The sequence below is a fragment of the Myxine glutinosa genome, chromosome 1, assembly GCF_964187855.1.
Source record: "Myxine glutinosa chromosome 1, kmMyxGlut1.1, whole genome shotgun sequence".
In the NCBI taxonomy this organism is placed as follows: Eukaryota; Metazoa; Chordata; class Myxini; order Myxiniformes; family Myxinidae; genus Myxine; species Myxine glutinosa.
Genome location: NC_136261.1, coordinates 107,724,014 through 107,743,400, shown reverse-complemented (window position 1 = coordinate 107,743,400; position 19,387 = coordinate 107,724,014). Strand labels below are relative to the sequence as shown.

At 46.8% G+C, this 19,387-nt stretch overlaps 1 protein-coding gene across 1 annotated transcript in view; it reads right to left on the bottom strand.

The window, feature by feature from the left end:
• Window positions 1-18,461, bottom strand: part of LOC137412149 (casein kinase I) — a 171,064-nt gene extending 152,603 nt beyond the window's left edge. The window contains exons 1-3 of the mRNA XM_078775860.1: window positions 18,351-18,461; window positions 15,646-15,733; window positions 1,078-1,188 (exon numbers count right to left, since the gene is read on the bottom strand). Of these exons, the coding sequence (XP_078631986.1) occupies window positions 1,078-1,188; window positions 15,646-15,721 (187 nt within the window). The 5' untranslated portion in view covers window positions 15,722-15,733; window positions 18,351-18,461. The remainder of the gene's footprint in view (window positions 1-1,077; window positions 1,189-15,645; window positions 15,734-18,350) is intronic.
• Window positions 18,462-19,387: the final 926 nt, after the last annotated feature.

Below are 19,387 nucleotides of genomic sequence, written 5' to 3'. Positions count from 1 at the left end.
AAGAGAGTTCGGTCCTGAGAACAGAGAGATATTGTTTCCTGGCTCTCCTGAGGGTGGACACACACTTGTTTCGGGCTTTGTGAAAGGAAATGAGATTTCCTTCCGTTGGATTTGCTTTCCAGGAGACGAAAGCAAGTTGTTTCTGGGCAATAGCCTCACCACAAGATTCCGTGTACCATGGACGGGAGGAAGGGTATGACAACTGAAGACGAGATGGGATAAATCTGTGCATGAGAGAGCAATTTACTTTGGAAGAATTCCCAGGATGAGTTGATGTCAGAGGCAGTAGAGATGGGAGACCAGTCCAGATGCTTGATGGCTGCTTGAAGACCGTGCCAGTTGGCCTGAGTGAAATGCCAGACTCGTCGACGCTGAGGAGGCTCTCTGAGAATGGTCAATTTTATATGATGCACTTTTATATGATTTTATATGATTTTATATGATGCACTTTGACCTTTTGACCAAATTATAATTTGTCTTCTCCATATTCTCATAATAAAGCTTTGTTGAAAATTTTATGACAAAACTCAAATGGTAAAAAACTTACGGCAGACAGACAGGCACACGGAAGTGATTGCAAAACTCCGTCCCCAGCTGCGTGTGGGACGGGCTAACTAGAATGGCACTGGCACTCTTCAATGTCTTGACGTCTACCGCCTCCGGCCACATTATTACGTCATTATACATACTTGTACAGAGTTTAATTTAAATCGCTTCAGCTGTACTCAGGTATCACATTTCACCTGACAAGAACTCTGGCCTTTGACCGCTTGATGCCGAAATCTAATTAGTTTTTCGTTGCATCATAATATATACTAGTACCAAGTTTGGTTAAAATGCCATCACTGGTTCACAAGATAGCACGGAAACAGAAGTTACCTAATAGGACATCTGTCCTCCTGACCCAATAATCTAATCAGTTAATCTTTACATCATTATATGTACATGTACCAAGTTTGACTTGGACCCCTTCAGCTGTTCTCAACTTATCACGGTGACGAAAACCCATCATGGGCGGGCAAGAAAACATAATGGCTTCAGCGATTTTGTCAGCAGAGGCACAAAAAGGAGTCTTACCTCCACCCTGCAGCAGTTTGTATATCTTGCTCTCAATATGCAGCTGTGGGTGCTTGGTCTTCACACATTCCAGTTTTATAGCCACCTCCTCCCCAGTGGAGATGTTGGTACCTGCATAACACAAGATATAGATAAACAAGATATTGTTGCGGATATGGGACTTGGCCTCAATATCCGCTTGTAAATACTCCATTTCCCCAATACTCCCCAACTATCCCCAATCCCCCATTCCCTAGTCCCATTGCCTGTAAATAACACTCTGTAGAACCGACCTTCCCCTTTTTCCCCCATTAAATGTCGTGCCCAGGTCCACCGCATCTCACGTAGACAACTTTCGGACATCTTGCTAGTTATTCTTAGTCTATGTCAGTTAAGGACTCGTTTCCATTAATTCTGACTCTTCGTTGCACCAGAATGTGATTATATGGCACCAGTAGTGAGTTTAGGACCTTCCCATACCTCCTCCCATCATCTTCCCCATGAAACAACAACTACAACAACAACAACAACTACAACAACAACTACAACTACAACAACAACTACAACAACAACTACAACAACAGAGGGGCGCGGCGCGGCGTGCGGGGAGTGTGCGTCCTCACTCCGGCTCGGTTAGCCGCCATTACCCATGTGCGCCGACGGGGTTACCAAGAAGGGGCTGCCTGTCGGCCCCTCGTCAAGGGCGGAGCCGGTAACCCCCCCGCACGCACCCAATGAGAAGCAACGGGCCGATTCCATCTGGGGCGGAGCTAACGAGCCGAGGGCGTGTCACTCCCCGCCGGATATACGCAGCGACTTACCGGATGTGAGGTGAGATGCGCCCCGAGCTTGAGAAGACAAGAGAGCCACCTCCGAGCGCTGAGAGACCTCCTGCATCTTTTGGGCCGCGCTATCCTGTCCCTGAGCACAAGGTGCACCTTGTGCTGGCCATCGAATACCCGCTTTCCTTGCCATCAATCCCCGTGTGAGTCAGCCTTGTCCCGTTTATCTGTCGTCTGTTGGGGTTAATATAAGAGTGTGTCTAAGTGCCTATCTTACTATGCTGTACCTCTCATCCCTGTAATCTGAACTTCCGCCCTAATATAATCTCCTCCGGAGGTCTTGAGAACCGTATCCCTGGTGTCGTGTCATTTGAATCCCAGCCGTGTGTCTTTTCCTTCATTGATTTAGCATAGCGCGATTTGGTCAACGTCGGGTGGAATCGGGTGAGTTGGGGAAGAATCGGGGCAACTGTTAGGTCGCGGCAATACCACCGCTCGGTAAATAACATCTAAGCCGCGTCCGTAACAATATTTTTACGGATTCAAACTAACTCTCCAATACAATATACCATTATATATGGAAGCTAAACTGCTTTCTTTCTCTCAAGGCATCTTAATTGCCATTTAGACATTTTATGCAAATTCATAACTTCAAAAACGTTTTTAAAAGTTATTTTTACAAAGAGTGGTTCCTGTAAAGGTGCCTTTACCATCATTGCTGAGAGAGACGCAACAGCTCAGTTAAGTGACTGGGAGAGAATCAAAAGTGCTGGTAAGAGATTAGATTGCTTGAGAGGGGAATGATTTCAAGTGAAAGAGGGAAACCTAACTGATCTTAGGTCAGGTCAGTCTTTTGGGACTGCCACTGGTAACATGTAACCCAGTGCTACCTGCCACATGGTCTGGTTGTCTGTGACTAAGTCGACACCGTTCACTGGCTTTGCTAGTGGGGAGGATGACTGCGACACGCTTCCAGGACTAAAAACAACCTGGCAAAGGGTGGATGAGGTGGTGTCTCCAATAAGGAGATGTCTCCTAAAAAAAACACCCATCAGGAGACACACATACACACACACAAACAATAAAGATTTCACGATTTTATTTCCTGTTGCTATGAAACGCATTTTCTTTGGGTGGTGTATAATCACTCAAAACGAAACAGGCATTACCTGGTTACAAAGTAAAAATAGATTAAAACCAAACGTTATTAATATATATTGTATTCCAGAGTTAGTTTACATTATTAGGTACATTTTTGAAGTACAGTACTGTATCGTTTCATTCCATTGTTGGAAAAGAGTTGACTCGCTTTAAACAAACTGTGTATACACCCCGATGAACATGGAAAAATATAATTAGACTTTGGTTCGATCCCGAAATTCAGTATTCAGTCGCTGTACTTTTACGAAGTAATAATACAAATAACGAAGTCCTGGAAACGTTCTCGCCTCTCCTGTTCTCTCCTCTCCTCCTCTCTCCTTTCCCTCTTTCATTCTCCTCTCTCCTTCCCCATGCCCATATAACAGTCAACACATTCAAAACAATATTGTTGACTTTTTTGTGACGACTGTCACCAAAACGGAAAAGTAATATATCTCAACGGAAAAGAAAAAGCGAATTTTTAATATATCTCAACATTTTCCCATCTGAGTTATTTGGGCGGTGTATGATTGCGCGTGCCATCGTGCCGTAATTTTTTGAATATTTTCCCATATGTGCGTGAATTTTCTCAATTATTGCTGACATCGAGTCTAACACCATCGATAAAAATTAAATCAGATAGTGAATTAGAGTGGAGATAACGCCGTGAGGTAGACTCAATGAACTTTATGTTACAGGCCTTTGAAAATTCATTTTGTTCTATAAACGGTAACTTTCATAGAATTTTCTTCCGGTTTTTTTTTTTTTTTCAACCGAGTATAAAACCATGTGAGCGACTGTGAAAAGTGAAATGAGATATCGAATTAGAGTTGAAATAAAACTGTGAGAGAGAGGCACCACGGGCCTAACAAAAGAGGCCTCAAAGCTATGCGAGTGAACAACATGGTGGATATTTGTTTTTGAAGCCCCTCCTAGACCGGGTATAGCCACACCCCGGACAGACTCACAGAATCACCAACGGAGAATATAATATAGATTTATTTGATTTAAAAAAATAAAAAACACAAAAAAAACAAACAAAAAAAACATTTTTCCAAATTTTGATCAGATTTAACTTCAGATTTTGACATCATTATTTCGGCCAAGAGTTTTGATCATGAAATATGGGATCAGATTTCATATATCAGCTTTTAATAAGCCGACACCATACATTATTCCATCTTGCCTGTATCCAATCACATTGCACCAAGCCTCACACCAGCCAATCAGCGTAACAGGGAACGGACGACCATCCTTATACATACATATACACACACACATTTATATATATATATATATGAAGAGCTCTTTTCCAAAACGCTATAAATCCATTTGGAGCATTTTGTGTAAAATGAGAATTTCTGCACAGCAAAGAAAATAAAGCAAACTTCCTTTTTTTTCTGTTTCAATGTTTAATATGCAAATATTAGAACATATCAAAGAACAAACTGAAAATCTAGTAATCTTTTTTCACAACAAATTAACAAAAATAATGAAGTTTTTTTCCAAAACGCTATATATCCACTGTGTGACAGTTCTTAAAAAACACCACAAGTCCAATGATGGGCGTTTCTCAATGTCAGACTTGCATTGGAATGCAGGTCAGCCCTGTCCGGGCTCTTCATCACTGCTGGAGTGCTGGCTGCATCAGCCTCGCTCACCACTGACAAAGCAGAATCATAGAACGCCCGGACTTCGTCTGACGCTCCTATTTCCGCAAGGAGTGAAAACACATCACGCTTCTTCGCCTCTTTTACAGTGGTCTGCATTGGTAATGGATCAGGTCTGAATTCAGCCCATTTCTTGCCCCGTTTCAAAACACTGTGGTGGCAGTATTCAGCACTGTAGGAGGTTTTAAAACCCACTTGGCCATTTGTGAATTCTAGCATGCGGGCCTCACTAATTTTGAAGGTTTTCTTCGTCCTCACATGATGTTTGGTTGCTGATCGGTAATCAAACGACTGCCAGTCCTTTCCATACACGTAGACATTCCCAAATGTTTTCAAAATTGAGCAGTACTCTTCTGGGAGCAGGATGGTGTCCACTTTCCTAACTCTCTGTTCAATTCTCCCAAATACTCTATCTGCTGGTAAAAAGCTGTGCCCCCTAATTGGAAAGGTGTACTCAATCCTGAGACCAGGAATTGTTTGCTGAAGTGCCAAGAGCATGGATGCCATATTCATATTCTTATTTTGTCCAAAACATGAATCGCTGAACAAGCGAAGGCTTTTTTTCTCCCGAAGTGGACCATTGAGTGGGTGGCGGAAGCAATGATCCAGTGCGGAAGCTGTCATATTGCTGTCCTTTTTGTTTTGATTTTCCAGCCAGACATAAAGGTGGACATCCTCCTTGAGCTGTTTGCTCTCCTTACCATGATGCACAACAACACCAAACGGGTAAAGGTAGAGTTGTCTGGAATAATAGGCTTGGCCTATTGGTGTTTTGGGCAAAATTAGATTTTGCATCATGTCGAAGCAAACAGTCACGGAGTCCTCTTCGTCCCTTCCCAGTTGGTCATAGAATGCTCGTGCTCTTCGCCGATGCAAAATGAACAAGGCTGTTTCATTTTGCTTTTCAGCTTCTGACATGTTTGGATCCTTTATTCTCATCCTGTAGTTGGCACAATTGGAACAGGCATCTGTGGCAGGATGGCCAAAGCCAAGGTTGAATTGGGATGAGAAAACAGAATAGTACAGAGAGTAGCTGGTTTGGGCGTGGTTTTGTGCCTCAAACAGCTGGTGCATTTTGTGCACACTCAAGTCAGTGGGGAGATATTTTCGCCCTGGAGCCCCCCTACGGCCGTAATGACTGGCCCTGCAGGTGAATGTTCCAATGTGATTGGAGATCAGATCCCTCTTGCTGTTGTTGATGTCTACTTTTCGGGCGCCTCCCCTTCTTTCTGGGCGAGCCTCAGCAGTCTCCGCGTAATATCGGGCCACCCGGGACACTCTGTCCTTGCTGATCCCTGAAAAAATCAAAAGAATAATGCAATACCTGGTATAAAATGGCTAATATCGTATGGGGTGCAGGGGATCAATCTTGTGGAACCGATAGACAGAAATAATTTTGACTGTGGCTGTTTTAATCAGCCCAGCAAGGTTGCAACCACCTCGATTCCGCGTAGAATCTGCCTGGAGATGCTGTGAATCGGTGCTAATAATTTTTTTATGCATGATCATCGCTGACATACGTGGATTATGTAAATATTTTAAATGTTATCTGTGGTGGAGAATCTGGGTGCATGCATAATGGTGTGCAAATAGTAAACGCGAATAACATTCAATGAGCTTCCAGATGAAAGATATCTGCAATGAAAACAATACAAAAACTCACCCAGTAACTGAGACGAATGTGTCTTTACAAACAGGAAGCTTGTCTGGGTGGTTCACCGTCAGCAGACTGAACTGCGCGGAAACATTCCTGTTTTTCCTTCTGCCAACTGTATCCACCTTCTTGCGATGCCGCTTAACAGACGTGATTGTCATCAGCTGCAGAAATTCCCTGTCCTGATCTGCTTTCTTTGAGTTTCCGTATAATTTGTCAAAGTTCAGTCTGAGGTCGTCTTCTGTGAGCTTATCAGCGTGACAACGATTTTGATTTTTTCCAGCGGTGTGTTTACATGCCACGGTTGGAACTTTACCAGCGCCAGAATGGCGAATTTTCTTAGCTTTTTCCCGTTCATGGTTGTCCTTATTCAACTTACGCTTTCTTCCTCCTGGTGAAAGCACCACTGCTTCGTCCATCCCATCAAAACTGTCCATTTTACAGAAAATTACGTCCAAGAAAATTACGCCACAGTCAAACAACGGAAGTCGCCATGTTGTGGAAAATTCCCCACGCGGATTGGCCGACAGGCAATATCGCGGTTTGGAATAAAAGTGGCATGGCGTTTGTCGCACTTTGCAAAAAAGATCTAAACTGGGCTGCGTAAACTAACGGGAGATATCACGTTTTGAGAAAAAACGAATGTGTGATATTGACCGACTATCTGTTCACGAATGTTGGAGCTGGTAATCGCTTTTTTTTTTTTTTGGCGTTTATCGCGTTTTGGAATAGAGCTCTTCATATATATATATATATATATATATATATATATATATATATATATATATATATATATAAGGTGTCCCATACAACTGCTGCTGCACCTTACTGGGAGTGATAAGCACTGCCTGCCACACGGTAACATTATCTCAGGTATCCACTCACTATATGGATGGGACACCTTACTGGCGGTTTTCCACTGATGGTATGAAGTTGCATAATGACTGATATATAACCGAAAGGTTTTCAGTCACAAATGTATGGAAGGATTCACTGCGTTGCCCCGATGAAGCCCCAACAAGGGTGAAAACAAGGCCTGCAACTGTGTTTTGCATACACTTGACAGTATCTGAATTTAACATCCATAATGACGCTTTGCAGGGAATGCAGTCATGCGTGGCGATGACGTCATGACGTTCTAGCACCAAATTACAGATACTAATATATATATATATATATATATATATATATATATATATATATATATATATATATATATATATACAGTGAAACCTTGACTTACGAGTGCACCAACTTACGAGTTTTCCGAGATACGAGCCGTTGCTCGGGCGGTTTTTTGCTTTGAGATGCGAGCCGAGATCTGAGTTACGAGCTTACGCCACCCGCCACCAGGTGGGTTCCGGACTTCCGGTCACATGGTTATCTTGCCGTGCAAGCATCTCTGCTGTATATCGCTGCTGCTTTGTTTTCGCATTTTGGTTATTTTGGAAAATTTCTTAGTTTTAACCATGGGTCCTAAGAAATTGAGTGCCAAGGGCAGTACTGAGAAGAAGAAGATGATGATGTGCTTGGATATAAAATACGCAATCGTCGAAAAACATGAGCGAGGTGTGCGTGTTGTCGACTTGGCGAGGCAGTACGATCGTAGTACTTCTACGATATGTACGATTTTGAAGCAGAAGGAGTCGATAAAGGCTATAACGCCAGCCAATGGCGTTAAGATTATTTCAAAGCTCCGGACCTCTATCCATGAAGAGATGGAGAAGTTGTTGTTTGTGTGGTTGACGGAGAAGCAGCTCGCAGGAGAAACCGTGACCGAGAGCATCATGTGTGAGAAGGCCCGAGACATTTACGGGGATTTGGTGCAGCAGACGGCGGGAACATCAACGGACAAGGCATCGGAAGTCATTCAAAGCCAGTCGGGGATGGTTTGATAATTTTAAGAAGAGGACCGGCATTCACTCCGTCATCAGGCATGGTGAGGCAGCAAGCTCGGATGTGAAGGCAGCTGAAGATTTTATTATAACTTTTGCCGAACTGATAGAAGCCAAACGATACATCCCCCAGCAAATCTTCAACTGTGACGAGACAGGGCTCTTCTGGAAAAAGATGCCGAGGAGGACGTATATAACGGCAGAGGAGAAGAGCATGCCAGGCCACAACTTGTTCAGAGTGCCGGCGATAGCTCGCCTTCTCTTTGTGGAAAACACGGTGAGATCCTTAACATCCAACAACTAATGGGACGCAAACGGGGCGCCCAGTTTAGCGGTACACACATTGATGAATCACCCTGCCTGTGATTCACCCATGACAGGAGGTTATAGCTGGGTCGGGATTCAAACCCAGGCTGGACAGTTTAGACTTTAGAGTCAAGTGTGCGTACCTCCAGTCCAGGCCATCCTGCCAACTTGTATGCTGCATACAGGTGAAATATAAAGCGTGTGATATTTTTATATATACTGTATATTTTAAAAAAAATTGGTGTGGTTTTTGGCGGGCTGGAACGGATTAATAGCATTTCAATGCATTTTAATGGGGAAATTTGATTTGAGAAACGAGCAATTTGAGTTACGAGCTCGGTCACAGAACGAATTAAACTCGTAAGTCAAGGTTCCACTGTATATATATATATATATATATATATATATATATATATATATATATATATATATATATATATATATATATATATATATATATATATATATTTATGAATTTTGGGGTCGGGGAATATCTAGATTTAGATAGATCTGCATAAGTAGGTGTCCGGCTGTCGTGATAGGGAACCTCACCTGTAATTTCTGTGTTTAGGTGGTTTGTCGGATTAAGTGCGTTCCTGTGATCATACGAGGATGATCCGGTGATAAATAGTTCTCGGGAATAAGGATAAGACCCCTGTGTGTGAAACCTCGGTGATCATTCCTTTGTCCCGTATGCAACACACCACATACATTAGTTAGATCCATTCGTGCACCACATTAATTAATTCCCCCTCCGCCACAAGACGATAAGACTGACCGGAAGAACCAACAGGCAGAGGCCGCGCAGTACACCACCATGACGATGGAACATCGTGCAAGGCAGGCTGAGACCACGCCCACTTCGCGCGTGATTGGTCAAGAGGGTTTTGATGGGAAGATCGCACCATGGGGTATTGGGGTAAGAAGCTGGCCACTGATTGGTGGAAGGAAGGTGGAAGGAAGCGGCATACTGATTGGCCACCGACGGATGGCATGACATGAAGGGCAAAAAGCGCTCAGCCAATGGGAGGACACCAACGTGGTGAGAAGATTCAAGAAGTCGAGGGGCACCACGCTTGTTGGGGGAGAGGAGGGCTGACGTCACGTGATGGCGAGTAAAACCTCTCGCTCGCGGGCATTTTCCTCTCTTCCCTTGGCCTCTTGCTCTGGACTGTCACTTCGTGCTGGACCTGTACTTGCCTTTGGACTTTGGTGGAGAGACCAGCGCAAATGATCATCCTCCCCTGTTGTTCGTGCTCCTGGTGCCTGCGTGCTGTGCTGTTTGGCACGGGACGGACCGTGCAGAGAGGGGTGTTCGCGCCAACACCCGAGCGGTTCGCGCCAACTGGAGTGCGGTCGGACGACTGCGCTTTGAGCTGACCATCCCGGACAATTCCTGATGACTACTGAGACAGATAAGCACAAACGCGCACACAACGGTTCCTTTGATTGATTCTCCCATTGTTTCATATCTGGAGTCTGGTGTGGGGACGTCCCAATTTAGGATTTAGTTTTTATCATCGCGTTTCCCTGTCCCGATAGTTATTTTGAACAACCCTTGTATTATTTTCTGTTCTATTCAAATTCTCATTTTGGTTTGAAGACACCTGGGGCCGTGAAGGTAAGCGGCATAGTTCATCCCGGGTCGTGTATTGGTCCGCCATCAATTGGGAAACGCATCCATTAAAGCTCGATTCCATCCGTGGTGGACGCACGGTCTTAACTGAGCCACCACACAACAATATACAGACTTGGCATTTAAAATGGAATATATTTTTTTTCCTCGACTTGGGTTTACTTTCTTAACTCAGTGCATCAATCTGGTGAGCTTCTTTTACACTTTGGTGATTTATTTGTTAAAAGAACCAAGTCACTGATTGTCTGTCGCAGCAAGAAGTCAACAACAGGATTATATCACAGGTGGCGTGGCAAAATGTACAGACAGGTGCATTTGACGATTGGCTTCACAGTCGGGTATACAAGGGTTGTTGCATTCTGTATTAGTGGAAAACAACTGCTGCACGTCTCCAAAAGTTATTGCCGCTTCCTCTGGAGATGGTCCGTCAACTCGACAATGCCGTTTGTCATGGAGTGGTGGCTTTACGAAATTACGGCATGAAAGAGCGTGCTATTGCTCGGCAATATGGCATCACTCAAGGTCAGGTGTCAAAGATCCTGAAACGAAATGCTCAGAGGGGTGTCCCGACTCCAATACCGAGGCCAGGACGTCCCTACAGAACCACAAGGAGGGATGATCGCCAGCTGCACCGGTTAGTCCGCAATGGCCGTACCAAGTCAGCTAATCGGCTTAGGGCTGAGTGGCAGCAACTGACAAATGTGCCTGTATCCAGAAGGCTAGTCAACCAACGACTGGTTCAAGCAGGCTATCGTGCCAGGCGTCCCCTGAGAAAGCCACGCCTGACCAGACAACACCGCCAGCGCCGATTGCAGTGGGCCAGAGAGCACCGTCAATGGCAGCCAGGACACTGGAATCACGTGATCTTCAGTGACGAGTCTAGATTTCTGGTCTATCGTCAAGATGGCCACGTCCGAGTGCGCAGACAAGTGCATGAAGCCTACAACAAAGATTATATAGTGCCAAGAGTCCAAGCTGGAGGTGGTGGGGTGACCGTTTGGGCTGCATTTCATGCAGGGGGCAAAACTGACCTGGTTGTTCTGAATGGAAACCTGAACCAGTTCAAGTACAGGGCCATTCTGGAAGAAACATTGCTTCCATTTGCTCGTGCAGCCTTCGAGGAAACTTTGTCTTCCAAGATGACAATGTACGGCCTCATCGTGCTCGCATGATCCAACACTTTCTTGCTGACCATGGTGTAGAGCATATGGAGTGGCCTGCCATGTCCCGGATATGAATCCGATAGAGAACTTGTGGGCAGAATTAACGCGTCAAATCGACCACTTGGACCAGCAGCCGACCTCTGTGTGAATTGCAGCAGGCTATTGTCACTGCATGGCAAGCGATTCCTGTCCAAATCTTGGGAAATCTCATGAACAGCATGCCTCAACGTGTACGTGCTCTCCTGAATGCTCGTGGGGGTTACACGAAGTACTGAACTGTAATTTTACTGTCCGTAATCCCAGTCGTAATTTAACTTTTGTTTTTGTTAAAAAAAAATTTGGCTAATGTGCAAAATAAAGAGATACTTCTGGAAAACGTACAGAAGTTTAACAGTACTGTCCATGAATTGAGTTCGATATCAGTTTACATCACTTTCAAGGATCAATTTATTTGTTTTGAAATGTCAAATGTGGTTTTTGTTTCTTTTAAAGGTCACATTAACAAAATCTAGAATAATTTCAACATAATTCCAATGAACTTTTGGTTTTAAGACATCTTGAAAAGTAAGTTCACCCCCCACAAAAAAAAAATTCCATATTAAATGCCAAGTCTGTATATACAGTCACGTGAAAAAGTAAGTACACCCCACGTTAAGTTTTGACTTTTTCAACATATTTCAACATACAGCAATTTAATCTTCATTTCAACAATATTGACAGATAAAGGTGATATAATATAACAAATATCATGAAACATTTACATTTTGTAGTCCATTGTATAATTTAAATAAACATAAATGCAAATTTCACATGTGGAAAAAGTAAGTACACCCCTACATTTATCACTACTTCAAATACCTAAAATTAGAATCAGGTGCACCAGCTCAGGTGCAAATGATTAGAACATCGTTAGAGGATCTTGGAGGAACCTGTCCTATTTAAACCTCAGACATTTAGTTTGGTTTGCTCTGTTGTTGTTGAAGTGTGCGGCGTCACCATGCCGAGATCAAAAGAGCTCTCTGAGGCCTTCAGAAAGAAGGTTATAGATGCCTACAAGTCTGGGAAGGGATTTAAAAAGCTCGCCAAACTATTTGAAATCAATCATTCGACTGTCCGGCAGATCATCTACAAGTGGAGAGGATTCCAAACAACTGCCAACTTGTTCAGGCCAGGCCACCCCAGCAAGTTCAGCCCAAGAGCAGACCGCAAGATGCTGAAAGAAGTCCCTAAGAACCCCAGAATGTCATCACGGGACGTACAGGTAGCTCTTGCCACTATTGATGTCAAAGTGCACGAGGCTACCATTAGAAAGAGGCTGCACAAATTTGATCTACATGGGCGGTGTGCCAGGAAGAAACCTTTGCTGTCCAGAAAGAACATCAGGGCAAGACTAAAGTTTGCCAATGAACACGTAGGCAAAGACCAGCACTTCTGGAACAATGTGCTCTGGACAGATGAGTCAAAGGTAGAGTTATTTGGCCACAGTACCAGAATACATGTTTGGCGAAAACCAAAGACAGCATTTGACCACAAGAACCTGATACCAACTGTAAAGCATGGTGGTGGAAATATTATGGTTTAGGGCAGTTGTGCTGCATCAGGGCCTGGGCAGCTCACCATCATAGAATCCACTATGAATTCTTCATTGTACCAGAGGGTGCTTGAGGATAATGTGAGGCCATCTGACGGAGTGTTGAAGCTCAACCGAAGGTGGACCTTGCAACATGACAATGACCCTAAACATACCAGTAAATCCACACAGAAAATGCCAACGCTTGCAGGTCAGCCAGATGGCGCAAAAGATCGGTGCAGACACGATGGGTGTCGACCAAGAACACAAAGGCCAAGCACGTGTCGTGGGAGGAACGAAAAAGCAAGTGAGGTCTCGTCGTGGGCATGGCGAAAAGGGCAAGAGCTCAGGTGTGTCCTCGCGAAGTCCAAAAAGCAAGATAATCGTGTCGTCCACGAGGCAAAGAGAACAGAGCAGGAGGTCGTCGACGTGGCGAAATCCCAGGCAAAAGAGATGAAATTGCAATCCGCATGGGCTTATTACCAGATCCGCCCACGCCCCTCAAAATGTTCCACAGCCTCCCATTGGCTGAGGCTTGTCGCATCATGGTGACGGGTTCCCGGCTCGCCATTGGTCACGTGGGCCGTGCTTTTGGCCACGCCTTTCTGCACATCTGGTGTTATGGCTTCCCTTAACCACACAAGGGTTTGACATTCTGCCTAACCCAACACATATTTGGTCTTTTTTTACTACTCAATGGGAAAGGGCTAATCTTTACATTCAATAAGACATAACTGACTAATGCAGGCTACATGTTGTCGTGCAACGAACCATAGGGGGTTTGCCTTTATGGCACAACCGCAACAATATGGTTAAGACCGTGGGATCGCGGATGAACTCGAGTTTACTTGGAAGCGTTTATTCAATCGATGGCGGTTCGATACATGGGCTAGGGGAAATACCGCGGCTTACCTTTCCGGCCCCAACGATGTCTTCTCCCTGTGGAAATCAACTCAAACTGAAACGAATGCGAAATGTACAACAAAGAAATATTTATTACGGACCCGAGAACAAGGAAACACGACGGTAAATAACTATGATTGCTAAATTGGGATCCCGCACAACTCACTTCACATACAAGACAAGGGAAATCAGTAAATAAAAAACGTTGTTTGTACGTTTTTGGATGCGAGCTTATCTGTCTCTGGATGTGTAACGCCCTTCGTCCAACGCGGCTCCGGTTGGCGCGAAGAAAGGTCTCGATGCGCCCCCATTCGCGCGCTGCTAGGCCCACGTCCACCGGTGCGCGGCAGGCCTCGTGTCCCCGCACGAAACGAGGGAGGGGGCGTGCAACCCGCCTCCGCAGCCGTGTAACGTCCTCCTCGGGTTCGGCACGGCCCTCCGATGCCCCCAACGTTCGTGGCAAGCGGGTGAGTCGCAGATGAAGGGACCAAACGAGCAGGGCAAGGGCAGAAGGAAGGTCTGGGAAGGCAGAAGCCAAAGCGAGAAGTCCAAAGGAAGAAGAGAAGGGGCAAAATGCCGACAGGCGAGCGGTTATAGTCGCGATCTTCTGACGTCAGCCCCCACCCTCCACCAACCAGTGCCTCGTTTGTTGGTCGTTCGTTCGCACACCAACGCAAGGCAGAGAATCGACGGCGCTCCTTCTCTCCACGGTCTTTCGAACTGCTCGTTCCTCCACCAAGTCCGAAGGAAGAGAAGGCCCAGCACGAAGGGACAGTCAGGAGCAAGAGGCCAAGAGAAGAGAAAACAGGGAAGAGAAAATGCCAGCGAGCGAGTCGTTTTGTCACTCGCGGTGTGACATCAGCCCTCCTCTCTCCCAACCAGTACCTTGTTTCTTGGTGGTCTTTCGCACCTTCTGACGTCACCGGTGCTTGTCCTACAATCAGCGACCTGCTTCGAAGTAGTCATTTTGCGCCTTCCGCACTGATTGGCCGAATGTTCGCGCCTTCCGCACTGATTGGCCGAGATGTCATCGGTCGGTGGCCAATCAGTGTGCTGCTCCTTCACCTTTCTTACCCCCCAATCATGGGGAAGCTTTTTGTCCCTTCCCCGACCAATCACACGTTCTACTGGGCATGGCTCCCAGCCTGCCTGGCACGATGTTTGTCACCATGGTGGCGTACTGCGCGGCTGTTGCCTGTTGGCTCTTCCAAAGTCATTGTGGCGGCGGGGGATTTATTTAATGTGGTGCGCTAATGGGCCTATCTAATGTCTATGAGATGTATTGCCATAAGGGACACTGGGTTGCTCACAGAGGGAACGACACACAAAATAATTTTACCCATAATCCCTGTACTAATTAGCATACCCTGCCCCCTCATAACAGGGACAAAGATACAAGCTTAATCTGACATTCTGGCTACAGAAATTACATCTAGATTCGCTATCACGACAGCCGGACAACTACCTTTGCAGATCTACCTGGATCTAGATATTCCTCTACCCCTAATTTTCATAACGATATATTACATATATAATATATTACATAGGTATCAAAATTGCACACACAAACCAGCCAAAACAGAAAACATCAGTTCCATTAACATGTTGAAATATTTTATAAGCAACTTCAAATGACTTTGTTAAAAGGATCAATTGCACCAATAACGTCAAGCAAAAAGTAATCAGCCTCTTCCGTGCAAACTGCAAAGAAACCTATCTTTGTTTAATTTGTTAGCAACACATTAAAATCTCATTCACTGATGAGAAAATACCTGCAGGATCCACCCAAAATAACTGAATAATAGAGGTCGAGAAAAATAACAAAAACAGAAGGCGCCTTGAATAACAACACCAACACAAACACACTTACCAAGATAAATGTCCCCAAAAGAGCCACTGCCAATCTTGCGGCCCAGACGGAATTTATTGCCGATACGAAGATCCATGACAGGCTCGTCCTATAAAATATTAAAAGCAGGGGTAGACAAACAAAAGAAAATGTTTTTTTCCCCGAACATTCAATGAGGGAACAGGAGAAAAGGTAAAAAAAAAAAAAATGTCATTTGGGTTTCCATCGACAAACTGGGGCTGGAGGGACTCGAAGATCGCGGAACATAGACGAGAAGTTGGGCACAACTCAATAGGTGTGACGTGTGAACGATTAAAAAGGGGAAAGGGTGGTGCTGGGAGGTGTGGATGACGGTGACTTGCTCGACCCGAGCCAAGGGTGGGTGGGGGAGGCCAGACCTGAGCTGTGAAGGGAAGGGGGGCAGAGGCCGGACTCGAGAGGTGAAGGGAAGGGGGGCAGAGGCAGGACTCGAGTGGTGGAGGGAAGGGGGGCAGAGGCTGGACTCGAGCGGTGAAGGGAAGGGGGGCAAGTGCCGGACTCGAACGGTGAAGGGAAGGGGGGCAGAGGCCGGACTCGAGCGGTGAAGAGAAGGGGGGGGGGGAGTCCAAAAGGTCGGACTCGAGCGGTGAAGGGAAGGGGGGCAGAGGCCTGATTCGAGTGAAGAAGGGAAGAGGGTGCAGAGGCCGGACTCGAGCGGTGAAGGAAAAGGGGGCAGAGGCCGGACTCAAGCAGTGAAAGGAAAGGGGGCAGAGGCCAGACTCGAGCAGTGAAGGGAAAGGGGGCAGAGGCCAGACTCGAGCAGTGAAGGGAAGGGGAACAGACTCGAGTGGTGAAGGGAAGGGGGGCAGAGGCCGGACTCGAGCGGTGAAGGGAAGGGGAGCAGAGGCCAGACTAGAGCGGTGAAGGGAAGGGAAGGGGGGCAGAGGCCAGACTCGAGCAGTGAAGGGAAGGGAAGGGTCGAGCGGTGAAGGGAAGGGAAGGGGGGCAGAGGCCAGACTCGAGCGGTGAAGGGAAGGGAAGGGGGGCAGAGGCCGGACTCGAGCGGTGAAGGGAAGGGAAGGGAAGGGTCGAGCGGTGAAGGGAAGGGAAGGGGGGCAGAGGCCACACTCGAGCGGTGAAGGGAAGGGAAGGGGGGCAGAGGCCGGACTCGAGCGGTGAAGGGAAGGGGGGTCCAAGAGGCCGGACTCGAGCGGTGAAGGGAAGGGGTGCAGAGGCCAGACTCGAGCGGTGAAGGGAAGGGAAGGGGGTCCAAGAGGCCGGACTCGAGCGGTGAAGGTAAGGGGGGTCCAAGAGGCCGGACTCGAGCGGTGAAGGTAAGGGGGGTCCAAGAGGCCGGACTCGAGCGGTGAAGGGAAGGGGTGCAGAGGCCAGACTCGAGCGGTGAAGGGAAGGGAAGGGGGGCAGAGGCCGGACTCGAGCGGTGAGCGGTGAAGGGAAGGGGTGCAGAGGCCAGACTCGAGCTGTGAAGGGAAGGGGAGGTCCAAGAGGCCGGACTCAAGCGGTGAAGGGAAGGGGTGCAGAGGCCAGACTCGAGCGGTGAAGGGAAGGGAAGGGGGGCAGAGGCCGGACTCGAGCGGTGAAGGGAAGGGGGGCAGAGGCCGGACTCGAGCGGTGAGCGGTGAAGGGAAGGGGTGCAGAGGCCAGACTCGAGCGGTGAAGGGAAGGGAAGGGGGGCAGAGGCCGGACTCGAGCGGTGAAGGGAAGGGGTGCAGAGGCCAGACCCGAGCGGTGAAGGGAAGGGCAGGGAAGGGGGGTTCAAGAGGCCGGACTCGAGCGGTGAAGGGAAGGGGGGGGTCCAAGAGGCCGGACTCGAGCGGTGAAGGTAAGGGGGGGTCCAAGAGGCCGGACTCGAGCGGTGAAGGGAAGGGAGGTTCAAGAGGCCGGACTCGAGCGGTTAAGGTAAGGGGGGGTCCAAGAGGCCGGACTCGAGCGGTGAAGGGAAGGGGTCCAAGACGCCGGACTAGAGCGGTGAAGGGAAGGGGGGTCCAAGACGCCGGACTAGAGCGGTGAAGGGAAGGGGGGTCCAAGAGGCCGGACTCGAGCGGTGAAGGGAAGGGGGGTCCAAGAGGCCGGACTCGAGCGGTGAAGGGAAGGGGGGTCCAAGAGGCCGGACTCGAGCGGTGAAGGGAAGGGGGGGTCCAAGAGGCCGGACTCGAGCGGTGAAGGTAAAGGGGGGTCCAAGAGGCCGGACTCGAGCGGTGAAGGTAAGGGGGGGTCCAAGAGGCCGGACTCGAGCGGTGAAGGGAAGGGGGGTCCAAGAGGCCGGACTCGAGCGGTGAAGGTAAGGGGGGTCCAAGAGGCCGGACTCGAGCGGTGAAGGTAAGGGGGGTCCAAGAGGCCGGACTCGAGCGGTGAAGGGGTGAAGCAGGAAAGCCGATTTGAGGGATAAGGGGGATATGTGGGCCAACCGGGACTCAATACGAGAGAGAGAGGGACAAAGAGTTTTCAGGAACGATAATAAGCAGTTCCTCAGGAACTGTACAAAGACATAAACAAGAAGAAAAGGAATAAAGAGATATTCCAACGTCTCTGCTGAACGAGTGCGAAACAAGCAACAAAAATAAACTGACATCACTGCTGAGAAAACCTCCATCTGTGGGTGCAGTTTTCAACCCCGGTTTTTAACCTTTTCACAGACGACATCACCACACTAATGCCATATACACCATCATAAACTTGTGTACGACCCATCTTATGGTATACATTACCACCATATTGTGCCTTACCAGCAAGATGAAACAGATTCGCACAAAGCCCTGAAAGTGGCTCAACCATTCAACTAACTATATGGAAATTAGCGACAACGTCACAGACATATCCCGGAAGTTGATGAGAATGACGTAGTTCCGAGAGGGAAGGTTTACATACGCACCGCCCTTTTTGTTCCTGCTACGTTGGACCTTTGAAATGGTCGTGTTTAGAGATTATATTGAAAGTGGATTTTCGAATAAAGAACAAAGATGGACTCGTTTAATTAAACCTGTAAGGATAAACATGTAGACAGCTTTCAGTCTGTTTATACAACCGCTTATAGACAACCGCCTTTTACACCACTTTATCATTTATCATAAACAAAAAGCCGATCATGGAGAGTGAAAGAATGCAGACAATACCTGATTTATCGCACGATATATTAAATGGTTATTTATTGGTTGAAACGTGTTCAATCCCATTCAGTATCAAATTAAAAGCATCGTCGACACCCTTGACTTTGAGACCTCAATGAAGGTCTTACATCAACATGCCAGTGGAACGGCAGAATACCTGAGCTGGTTCGTTTGGACATTGATTTGTTCAACTGTGGGGGAGTGATTGTGTGATCGAACTCGAACCTAGCTAAAAACTGCCGTCCTAATGAAACTAATATAACTGATGGCGCTGCTTCCCAGAGCACGTCGGCCTTCGAATTTGAAAATAAAGCCGACGGCCAGTCCAAAGATCCCACGTATCTCAAAAAGGGTAGGCTATTGTGTGCCGGCACTCGGCTAAATTCCTGCCTGTCGAGTCATTGAGATGTGGTGCGAATATTGGGAATGATAAAGGGATGTGGATAGCTTATGGTATCTCATATGTGCTTAGTAGTTCATGTAGGAGGCGTTTGTAAACTTATTTAAGGTTATAACCAGAAAACATCTGTAAATGCAAATAATGCACTTTCTATTCAGACTTTTTCTTTTTCCGTACACTAAACATGACGAAAATGGCGAAGAAAACGAATGAACGATTTATGGCGACCTTGACCTTCTGACATCAAAAGCAATTG